The 12,866-nt window shown below is 37.6% G+C and overlaps 1 protein-coding gene across 1 annotated transcript in view; it reads right to left on the bottom strand.

Moving 5' to 3' along the window:
• LOC144449022 (eukaryotic translation initiation factor 4H-like) overlaps positions 1-12,866 on the bottom strand; it is a 29,760-nt gene that overhangs the window by 14,411 nt on the left and 2,483 nt on the right. Inside the window, exon 2 of the mRNA XM_078139422.1 lies at positions 4,950-5,142. Within this exon, the coding sequence (XP_077995548.1) occupies positions 4,950-5,142 (193 nt within the window). The remainder of the gene's footprint in view (positions 1-4,949; positions 5,143-12,866) is intronic.

The following is a 12,866-nucleotide window of genomic DNA, read 5'->3' as shown; positions in this document are numbered from 1 at the left end:
AGCTGTTGGTGATTTCATTGTCTATCTGTAAACAATATCCCATATCACAGATTTCATGGTTTAGCCATGAGTAGCGCTGTTCTCTCTGGCATTTTGAACTGGAAGTAAGGGCCAGCAAGGTTCAGTTTTACTCATTAGTAGTTGCAGTGTTCTCCTCAGGATTTGTTCATAGTATATCGACTCATTAGCATAAATTAGCATAACTTTACATACCAAAATAATCATATTCCTGCGTAACTTAATGATAAAATCAAAGTACATCATAAAATCAAACAAGTAGTACATGTACATATGGCCAAAGGAAAATTGAAGGCCAATTTATTACTTCAAAATATTAGCACCAATAAGAAACTCATAAAGCAGTGTTATTGATTATTATTCTCAGGAAAGCTGAAATTATTTCAATCTAAATGTCCACAGATAAATTAGACTTTCGAAACACGAAAAGTTTGTGTACAGCTACCGGAAGACATCGTGTTAGTCCGAAATTTCCGTGATACACGAGACTTACTATACTTCCCTATGGAGGACTTCAAAAACTCGCGATAGTTTGTGATGTCATGGCCGCCATATTGGAAAATCCATGCTTTCATCGAAGTCGTATGATGTACCAGTCTACAATGTCAAACTACAAACTAAGAGTGTTTTAAGAATAAAATTGAACATGAAACTGATAATTGGAGATAACCGCCACTTTATCGAAAGGTAAATGTACATTAGTCTGTTCAACTCTTTTCACGTCATTGAAGAATGCACATGGGAGTAATAAACCAACAAGTCATTGAGAATGACATAGTCCCCGCTATGATTGGGTTTTAAGGAATTATCACTACTCTGATCACGCAACAACACTTGTGAACCTAAATCAAACAGACTTAGATATGTTGTGTCTGCTTGTTGGACATGCCTACAACAATAAAGGATTGGTCGGGTATGGGGGATCATATCACGATGAAAATGGATATGCACATGTATGTCATAGAACACTGTCCTAATACCAACTTTGAATGTGATCTGTTCAAGCATGTCTGAGTTATGGCTTTGGACATGGAAAAATCGCAAACAAAATGGCTGCCAGGCGGCCATATTGGATCGTATTACACAACAATGAATATGCACATGTATGTCATAGAACACTGTCCTAATACCAACTTTGAATAAGATCTGTTCAAGCATGTCTGAGTTATGGATTTGGACATGGAAAATTCACAAACAAAATGGCTGCAAGGCAGCCATATTGGATCGTATCAAACGAAAATGGATATGCACATGTATGTCATACAACACTGTCCTAATACCAACTTTGAATGAGATCTGTTCAAGCATATCTGAGTTATGGCTTTGGACATAGAAAAATCGCAAACAAAATGGCTGCCAGGCGGCCATATTGGATTGTATCACTACAACAATGAATATGCACATGTATGTCATAGAACACTGTCCTAATACCAACTTTGAATGAGATCTGTTCAAGCATGTCTGAGTTATGGCTTTGGACATGGAAAAATCGCAAACAAAATTGCTGCCAGGTAGCCATATTGGATCGTATCACAATGAAAATGGATATGCACATGTATGTCATAAAACACTGTCCTAATATCAACTTTGAATTTTATTTATGGCTTTAGACAGGGAAAATTTGCAAATAAAATGGCTGCTAGGCAGCCATATTGGATCGTATCATGAAACAAATTGACGTGCATATGTATGCCATTGTATGTTGCCCCTGTACTAAGTTTGAAAAAAATCGGTCAAGGCATCTCCAAGAAACAGCTGCGGACGGACGGACGGACGCATTTTATTCCTATCGAAAACAATACTGACGGCAAACTTCAATGAAATCTGTCTGGTAGTGGTAGAGGATTGAATAGTCATTTGAACTAATAAGAAACTCTTTAGTTTTATTTGCCACTTATGTGTGAAGGATCAATACAAATGTTGGGAAACAACAAAGGCGTCAGCTGACAGTGACAGATGAACAACATCAACGTGCAATTTATCGAACCCTAAGCAATCTGATTGCGTATCACGAAAATTAAAGGATATCGGGCCCGATATGTGAAACCCTCTGGGGAGAACACTGAGTTGGACATCATTATTGCAAAGTTTGTAGTGACAGTGACAGCATATATCTTGCAAAATGGCGGCTAATGATGTCAAAACTAGTTTTATGAGTCTCAATGGTAAAGTATGGTAAGTCTCGCGTGACACAGCATTGTACATGAAGCAGTACACAAACTTTTGTTTTGAAAGTCTACTCTGTCTGTGGACACTTAGGGGACGTGTCATTTTAAAACTGGCGCACGACAAACGTAATTCCTTCGTTTAGGGGGGAGGGGGTAAGAGTTCATTTCGTTTTGCGTGCGTCAAAATCGCAATAAGGATTTTCCATTCTTACTATTAAAAATGGAATCAAACGAGGCAATGCTATTTTTCTTGAAAATGACAGTCAGAAACTTTGCCGACATACACGAAGAGAGATGCATGTTGTTCTAAAAATAACCGCATGGCCAAGTAACCCACCTAGTCTGGGAGTGATGTACAATAAATGAATCACAAAAACAACCTCTTGAATGCTGCGAAACCATGGATTTATTATTCACCAACACCAAAACAGAAGTTCCTGAATTCAAGAGATTTTTTTTCCGTTGTTGGGTCATATCACAACTATAAATGATGGTACGTGACGAACGCACATGTCAACCAATTTCTTGCGACTAGGATGATAAGCGTACAGCCCAAGCAAGCCATGTATGTAGACATTACCTCATTTAATACTTGTACCTGCAACTCTCGGTTTTTAAAACGTCCAGATCCGACATAGCTTTACGTTTTAGGATTACCTAATTCCAAATTCTAGACGGGTTAGCTGTTTAGACATGAGGAGATTTATCGTACCCAAATATAAACAACACTGCACGCCACAACATAGGTAACGCCATGTGATCTTGTCAACGAAAGTTAACGAAGTGGGTGCGTGAAAAGAGCCGATCGTTCAATCGTAGTGGCAACTTTTAAAGGACCTTCACGATAATTGATTTGAATAGACTATGTGGAGAGGACGTTGCCAAAATCCACCTACGCGAAGGTTCTAAGTTAGGCCAGGTTGGGGTATAACGTGAAACTAATACGAATGTAAATCCGGAAATTGCCAATGAGATGTCACGTGTTTGTCGTGACCTCTAAAACTTGGACTAAATTATCGTAGATAGCGTGGTATTGCGAACGTTTATTTCGGCACTAGTAACAGGTTGATCGTTCGACTGATGTTGATTCAATCCTTCTATTAACGTGAAAATGAAAAGTTCAATCGCCTGAAATAATTATTCAGTAATAGTTTAGTGATTCCAACCAGATTTATAGTTTTCACGTGATAGTTGAAACATGCACGTGAAAGCCGGCGCCGCGTCAACGTGTTCATCAACGTTGTGGTGCGACGTCACAGTCAAAATCAACTCGTATAAATTACGAAACTTGCGAATATAAACGACTCGACAGAAACAACTTGAAGGCTAAAAAGCATGAGAACTGGTAAATACAATTTCCAGTTGAAACTGTGTTTTGCAGAGAATAAAAATGTTTTACAAGTTGAATTGCAATTAGAGTGTTGTGTTTAGTGATGTCATGGTATATTTATATATAATCCCATGAAATCAATGTTAGTTTTACGTCATAATGCTCCTCGTATGATTCCGCGGACTACAAATTCTCGCCTACCGGCTCGAATTTGTATTAGTCCGCGGAATCATACTCGGAGCATTATGACGTAACACTAACATTGATTTCATGGAATTATATATTTATCACATAACTAAGTATTTACCCGTATTTTTCTAAAATTTTAAATTGTATTTTACGAATACTGCATCATTTCATCGCACTATATTCTTCATCGCGTATTAAAAAATGGCGCCCGATGGTTATGCAAATTACATAATCGCGTGACCTGTCGCGAGGTAAAGCTTACCATATGAATGGTATTGGTCATACTGTTGTGTGGTTTCTCAACCAAAATTGTCGGTTATAACCTTGCGATGTACATGTAATATCGAATTTAGTTTGAAACGTAAGTAGAATTGTCTGAATACGATTTTGTGCCGTCATTTTATTCATATTTTCTCGGGTTGTGTAAGTTCGGAGATCTGAGCTCGATGGAAAATCGGAAGTAAGCTTGCCGGCTGCTACATCGATAACCTACGTGATTTTTAAATAGAATAAAATGTATCAAATAAAAATAAAAGGACTTCTATGTATCAAACTCATGCCATCCAAGGATATGTGTAACGTAATGTATGCATTTACGTTTTGAAAGCACATAATTATTACGATAAACTTGATCATAGCGTAGGATTGACACGAACACTCGACTCGAACAGTACGGAGAAAAAATAGTTCGGTAGAACAGGGGTGATATGCTCTGAAATCACCCCTGTTTGACGTCACACAGTAGAAGATATGCACGTATTTATGTGATAAGATATAAACATACATGTAGGACAGGTCGTTCATTTTCCCATTTCGCATTAAGACATTTCGTTTTGAGAGGAGGGGGGGGGGTTAAACTAAAACGAAGAAATTACGTTTCTTGTGCGTCAGTTTTAAAATGACACGGCCCCTTAGACTACAATAATTTCACCTTTCCTAAGAAAACTAATTGAAAACACTGGTTGGAAAAAACTGATATGTAAAGATTGATTTAGAGTTCTTACTAGTGCTAATATTGTGGTATGAGAAATAAACTGGCCTTTCAATTTTTTTCTGTACTATTTTTTTTGTTATTGTTATTATATTGTCCTTTGATTTTATGATTAATTTAGTCATCATATTAATTATTTTGTTATATCAATTTATGCTTATCAGTTGATATCCTGACAAAAATTGCTGGGGAGAACACTGTGTTGAAAAATGAACATATTTTGAGTTATAAAAGCAAATGAAAATATACTTACTTTCAGGTTACTAAATATATGATCCAAATCACCTTGAACACAATTATTTGGAAGGTTTCCTACAAATGCAGTGAAAGGGGGTTCTGTTGGCAATGGTTTTGGTCCTCTTCCACCACCACCACTGCCACCTCCACTGCCGTAACCACTGCCATATCCACCGCCACGTCTACCGCGGTCATCATAATCGCTGCGTCTGAATTAAATAAGAGTGGTCATATTTAGTTGCTAGTATTACAATATGAGTCAACGTGTGCCCTGCCCTCAAAAGGCAAGATTCAGCCCAGGAGATTACATCTTACATAAATAAATAACCATCACTTCACAGTAAATGCATGTGATCAATGCTTTGATGGCCTAAGATAAAATCTGATTGGCTGAAACATGATTGGTTAGTGGTGACCTTCTAACCTTTAAATCAATATTCACGAGCACTCCCTTGTTTGGTGATACTGGCAACTGATATCATTTGACTCCATCATTCTCATAAAACACTATATTTGATAAAGACTAAATATGATCATTCTTTTGCTCAAGACCAAATTTTCCTATACGTGTACATAAACCTGTGTTTGGCATGATCAGTGATTGGGAAGTCTCAAAACACCAATGTGACAATGGCCCCATTCCAGCAAAAATGAATGGGCCATTTTCAATTTCAATGGGCCATTCAGATTTTCTAATGAGCCCAAGTTAGCATTCATGATCCAACAATAAAGCGAAATAGTTAAAATGAAGTAACCATAATAAGTAAAGTAATATTTCTGCTTGTTATTGTTTGTACAGTAGGGAAGCATGTTCAAGTCGCGAACCGTAAGTCCGTACCGTATGAAGCCATGCAACCGTTGTAAGCCTGACATGGCAGGGTTCGACACTGGAGTAAAAAAGTCACTATCCCACAGGACTAGTAAAATTGATAATGTAGTAGTCCTGCAAAAAAATTGGTGGTCCTGTCTTTAAGTGCTTTCGCTTGTTCACTTGGGCTCTCCATATCTCTTAGTATTTGCTCTACTTCTAATTCACTTTTCCAAACCCCATATTTATTTCAAACCCTGTGTTGTAATTGAACTGTCTATTTCTTTGTAGTTGTTTGTGCATCATCAACTCCTTACTGTAATTTTGTTCTCTTTTTCATGTTTTGGAGCTTCTTTTTTTTTGCTTTCTGTGAGTAGTTTGTCTTAATTGGGGGGGGGGGGGGGGGGGGGAGTAATAAGATATTATGTGGTCTTATTTCTAGCTTAAATACTACATAACATTTCTGGTACACATTGATCTAACTATTGCATTTTTAAAAGACTAAAAAATTACCTTCCCATGGAGCAAGTCTTTATAGTGTTGTCCTTAGTGCATATTAGAATATATTTACAAGTCTTTATAGTGTTGTCCTTAGTGCATATTAGAATATATTTACAACATAAAAATAAATAAATTTGAAGGTTACCAGCAGTTAGAGTAAAATTTCGTTACTAATATTACATGTACAAGTCACTTCGTCTATTTTCGTGTCTATGTACTTCCGGGTTGACATAAACGTCAAACGTGATACAGTCGGCCCTATAATTACTAAGAAATGACAAAACCGTTCGCAAAATAAAGTTCAGGATTTTAATTTTTCAAACTGAATATCAATATCCACTACACACTCAATAACTGGTTTCGTGTATTCAGAAATGTCCCCCAAAACACGAACACGGAACACGGAATGGTGTCAGTGTTACGAGCTAAGTTAGCAGTACGAATACCATGGTTTCATTGTATAATTTGTAGACTGTAAGTTGTACGGGTAAAAAATACGATCATCACATCATGTAGGAAGTACAAAAACATAGAACACGTTGTTTTCTTGCTGAATAAACTCACTGAAATAACAACACGGTCAAATTGCGTCTTCGATTTTGACAGCCACCATTGTTATGATTGAGCTTCATTCCGTTGAACGAGGCCGGGCGAACGCTGACATTCAATTTGTACAGCGTTTTTACAAAGGGAGCTCGTCAATAACATACCGAATAATTAACTCAGAAACGTAGTTTAAATACTAACTGATCTAAAAATTACTGTTCAGAAAGACTACGCATCCATACATAAATACGAAATCATTCGACAAAGATTTCAATCTCACTAATTTACTTGTTACAGTGTACAGGCAAAAGTTGACATCGCGACGGTAGTTTTCTGTGGTAGCGATTTGAGTTGTTACCTACAAGATAAGTAATTGTGTTGATAAATTTATGCTTCAAGTATTTATTCTAAAACATCGGTGATCATAAGCACTGATCGTAACATTCATTCAAGGAGTTGACATCTTTTCCCATGCATGATGAACGCAGTGACGGCCAGGCGAGGTCATCAAAGGGCATACTAATTTGAATATCTTGAATCGTATTGGTTTGATCTGTTTCACTATACCCGGGGAATGGTCACGCATGTATCGTGTATTCAAATAGTCAAACATGGATAGAGGGACATGAAACAGTATAAGTATTCAGATTTGCTTTGCAAAAGACGACGTGTGGGGGCATCATTTCAAACAGCTGATGTGAGTTGGGTTTACAATGTACTTCCGTACTTCGCCTCTACCGAATCGGCACTCCAGCACTGAAGTGTCTAAATTTCACTGTTAGCCACAATGCGCCTTTGTGGGCGCCAAGAAGTCGATTTCAATGTGCCAATTTTCAATTAAATGCGACTATGGCGCGGGGCGCGTTGACTTCCCAATCACTGCATGATGCAGGTAATTTTCCAGGTAGACACAACACTATTGCAAACAAGCGACCTATCGGTCAGAATAGCTTCGCTGTTTTTTTTTTTAATTTTTTTTTACTTTGGTGACATGTAGAAGTGGTTCAGTTCTTCACTATGCAGTTTTGTTTTAGCGATGTAATAAAGTGGTTACTGGTTTCATATGATGTCTCACTATAAAACACATTTTACACAGAAGTTGGTAATGTATTGTACTTTTATACCATAGTCACCATTTTATAACAAAAATCTACTGTTATGAAAAATTGCACAAAATCTCTGAAAAAAATGACTGGGAAATGCACACAAGAAAAAGAAAAAAAAAGAAGATTTTGAGGTTGGCTATAAATAATTCCAGTGTCTTACAGCTTTAACCCTGGAAAATGTTAATGATGAATGAAATAAACTAGGGATCTAAAATAATTTTGAGGCAATTTCAATTTCAATTTTCTAACAAATTTACCAAGTCAACAACATTCAACTTTTACTAGTTGTAGTAGATATATATAGGGAAGAAATGTATTAATCGCCATCTTAGTTTCCGTACGGCGACAATCCCAAGTATCCCGGAAGAGAGTCATTCTTAGCCATACGTAGTCCTGCTTACATGACGGTGCACGAGTCTGTATTACTGACTTGACTCTAAACACGGAGGTAGGAGGGACAATTGTCAGAATCGAGTCCCGGATTACTCCGCATGCAAGCAGGACTAAGCCATACGTGACAGTGGTAACACTCGTTCATGTTCGATTACCTTTCATAAAGAAAACACAACGAAATGGTTGAAGTGATCTTTTTTTAAACTTCTTTTCATCACAAAAACAAAATCTGTGTGATCAAAAGTGTTGTAAACTAAACCACAAAGATTTATCGGACTGGCTAAACTTCCCGCTGAACTGGAGTAAGGTCCAAGCCTCGATAGTACGTGAGCAAATCGTCTCAAACTAGCGATACAACTTTCAAAATATAACTTGACATGTCTTCATTTGTTAGAGTTATACAATTCAAGACGGGTTTTCACTCGAAAAAAAACCAATTCTGTGAATAATGACATTCTGAACGCAGCGATTTCTCGGACGATGTTAACACTGTAACGTATGGCTGGCAACGACTTGCTTCCAGGTTAGTCCCTCGTGCATCCGGGTACTTGAGATTGTCGCCATACGGAACTACCACATCGGCAATTTTGACGCTGTAATTTTGCCACCAATATTGATCGTACAAAAACAAAACTCCATAAATGAACCACAAAGTACTTTCCCTTTCAAAATGTGGTAATTTTAGAAAGAGTATTATCGTTTTTATTGACGACTGACTCTGTCAAAAATCGTCCCATACACTTCAGTTCAGGCATTCAAACTTGATCATGATGAGGTGCATATACGTATACTGGAATGAACCATTCTGTAGGAGGGGTGGATGGAGAATTGGATTTGAAGTTTACAACCCTTTTTCGAACAAATATTTGTCATTTGGGCGCACAATGCGTAGAATTAAGACTATAGCACATATTACATTGCTTGTTTGACGTCAATAGTGTCTTTTGAAAAGTTGCACTTTACCTAAAGTCTCGCGGACTGATTTCCAATATGGCGTCGGTCATAATACTCATTAACATATTCATTTTTTTTTCAAATTTCAAAAAAAAAATCATAAAAAATAGAAGAGAAGACGTGCTGACTTGAAATTAACAAATCTAAGTAAGCTACCCTCTGTGCATCAACACACCACATATCAAAGCAATCTGACTTGAAGTTTATGAGGAGTTGATGAAAATGTCATTTTTGGAAAAAAAATCATAAAAAATTGAAAATGGCACAGATCAACTTGGCATGAACAAATCTGAATAGCCTCCCCCCAGGGAACATGCACACCAAATATCGAAGAATTCCGACTGTCACTTTCAGAGTAGATAGTGAAAATATAAAAGTTTGACGGACACCTATGATTCACTCTACTCTCTATACCTCAATACCCACCTATACCTAAAGCTACGCTTTCAGCTTTCGCTAACAGCGGAGCTAAAAAAGTTGCAACATTAGTGTTGCATCTTTTTACGTTGATTGTGTCAGGGGTACATTGTACATGCATGTTATGAATAAAAATAAAAACAATCGACTCTCACTATGAGTCTTTATTTAATTCTGTTACAAGTACTCAAAATAAGGAATTTGTACAGTCTGCTCTACTGGAAGTCAATTTTCATGATGAAATGATTGTCACTCCTAAAGAAATTAGAGACGCGACTTTTAAGTTAGAAAAGGGTAAAGCAATGGGAAAAGATGGTATAACTGCAGAACATTTTATCTATGCGAATCCAATCCTTTATGTTTTACTCAGTTTGTGCTTCACTGCTTTTTTCGTTCATGGGTACCTTCCAGATAGCTTTATGCACACAAAAATTGTACCTATTGTGTATATTACATGTGTACATAGCCTTAGTGCTAACCAGTACTCCTTATGACGTCATAAAATCCTGTGGTCTAGGTGGGACTGGAAATACCCGAAAACTCTCGAAGTAAATCCAAAGGGAACTGACTGAAATAAGGTCATTTTAAGGTGTTTGCAGACGCTTTTTAAAGTTTTAAAACCAGAATACATTTCACAACATGTCGTCTTGCAAAATACCAATAGTGAATGTGAGCATTTTGAATCACCTTTAACAGATTCTACTAACTTTCACTGGATTTTGTTTGAACTTCAAAGATTATACCTTTCGTAGATGTGAGCCCGGGGAAGGGGCAACTCCCATAGACGGCAACACGGGGAGGGTTCGCGTGAAAGAGGTCAGTCTTTTATGCAGGTTTGTATCAAAAGGGTATACTTTTCATGAGGTGGTGGTATGAGAAAGGGTCAGGTGAATCAAAATTGGCGTTAATTAACAGAGACTATGCAGTCAACACTGGAAGCGTTTCAACCTCGTGTATCTACTTTCAGAACTTCTGTACACTCATCGCTCATGCCACACTAGATCTAGGGCAAGCTTCCCCTGGGAGCCCTTATTTTTACTAATTAAAATGCAGGTATCAGAAAGGGTATATTTTTTGCATAAAAATTGGTATCGCAACACTTTGGGTTTCAATGTTTGTGAGGAGCCGCCTCGTAATGTTACCCATGGAGTTACATCCCCCCCCCCCTCCCCACCCCAGTTGTAAACACCCAATACACCATATATGTTTAGAAAGCCCTTGATCTTCAGGCCCTCTATGTGAAAATGTAAGTGAAGTATCTAGCCTCATGGCCTTAAAATAATCGGAAACACAATTTCTGAATCTGTCAGGACACATTTGATCAATGTTTGTTTCTACAGGGTTCGTACACTTATAACAAAACAAATTCCAGGACTTTCCAGGTTTTTTTTGTCAGTTTTCCAAAGTATATTTTTGAATGACATCTAACTGTCTGATGTGGACGAGAAGAAATTAACAAGGGTTCCTATAATATGTCACAAAACATTTTAAAGATAATCGACACTAAGCAAGACGTTGGTTTCAAAACCACGCTAAGATTAACGAAAAACCCTCTGTCCTATCCCCTAAGTAGTCGTTTCGTTAAAGCTGGTGCATTGATCGTCTAACATTCGTCAGTCTAATTCAGACATATCCAGAAAAAAACAAATTAAAAACTAAAGTTTGTCCTCATTATTGTACGGTTTGATGTGACTACATTTAGAGGTTACCAAAGTAATTTTTTTTCTTCAAAATTTTGAATTAAAACGTCATTTATGTAACGAAATTTTGCGCTAATAGCGCGAATGAATAACTGAATATATTCATCCATTGCATCTCAATGTTTATGTATGGACGCCATGTGTTGCGGAACATCACGAACATCAACTCAACGTGACCATTTAGGAATGTTAATATACTGTACTGACAAACATAAAAAAGTAGTTTATTCTTTTAGAACATGTAAAACAAATACCCATTTACCGATGACATAAAAGTCAAAACCATACTTCCACAACCCAGAAATTCAACTGCACTTCCCAAGGCCCTAGTATTGCCATGCATGAGCTTGTAGTATATCGACTCATGCGCCAAACTTGTAACAATTTCTAAACATGGTTGGTGATGCTTTGATACTCACTACAATTTTCGATAATCTTGCGAACAGACATACTGTTACCCCCGGGACTGTTACACTATTATGTCGCTGAAATGACGACTGGAATCGGAGTAGCAATACGCAAGATCGAAACAAACGTAGCGGCGGCCATTCAACTACGCATAGGCACGGTCTGTGGGCAAAAGTGTCTCGTGGAACGATCGGTTGACTGGGTTTAATCAGCATGATTCACCATGGTGGCGAAAGACTTCACATTAACGAGACTCAGTGTAGTGAATCATATGAATGTGTGGCTCGAGCACAGACATGTTGATCATCAATATTAATCGATCACGATCATTTTCCAGGGTTTTCCAGGGGTAGGGAGCATTTTTCCAGGTTTTTCAAGGGTGGGTTTGAAATTCCAGGGTTTTCCAGGACCGTGCGAACCCTGTTTCTAGTTTTGGACAGATATATGCAGTGCATATTCCTTTTGGAGGTAAATGTTTATATCACTCATTGTCATTATCAAAGTACTCATATTATAACATCCATTCACAAGGACAGTACAATATAGTTACTTTGGAACCATGAACAATATATTCTGCAGTATTCTCCCAGGGTTTTGTCACTAGAGGGGGGAATTCTTGCTGAGCGGAGCGAATCACTGCATGCGCGCAGCACACGCTGGGGGGTGGTCAGGTCCCCCCTCCTGCCTAGGAGCTTTTGAAATTTGCATTTTGAAATGGTGACTTTTGGTGGCACTTTTTTTAGCCATTTTAACCCATTTTAATCATGTGAATTTCAACACAACTGCAGTGTCAAAGTGGGTTTTGATATCTCAATGTTCAAATAGTGACAGAATTAAGCCAAATTTACCTGTGTCTCAAATTACTCAAATAGCTCTTTTCAGCACAAATGCTGAAAGAGTGTAACAAAACAAAATCTTCAACTTTCTGTAAAAAATTGCAGCAAATTTCAAGATGATTCAAGACAGTTGTAGTGTTTACTACAAAATGAAATCCATTTTCAAAAGCTTCATTGCATCATCACCATACCACTACCAAAACAAACAAAAGTCCAACACATAAGGGTAAAGATAACTTTGCCTTTATGCATGACAGCTGAGTA

The sequence above is a fragment of the Glandiceps talaboti genome, chromosome 18, assembly GCF_964340395.1.
Source record: "Glandiceps talaboti chromosome 18, keGlaTala1.1, whole genome shotgun sequence".
Classification (NCBI taxonomy): Eukaryota; Metazoa; Hemichordata; class Enteropneusta; family Spengelidae; genus Glandiceps; species Glandiceps talaboti.
Note: the sequence above shows the minus strand (reverse complement) of the source record. Positions and strands in the feature narration are given on the sequence as shown.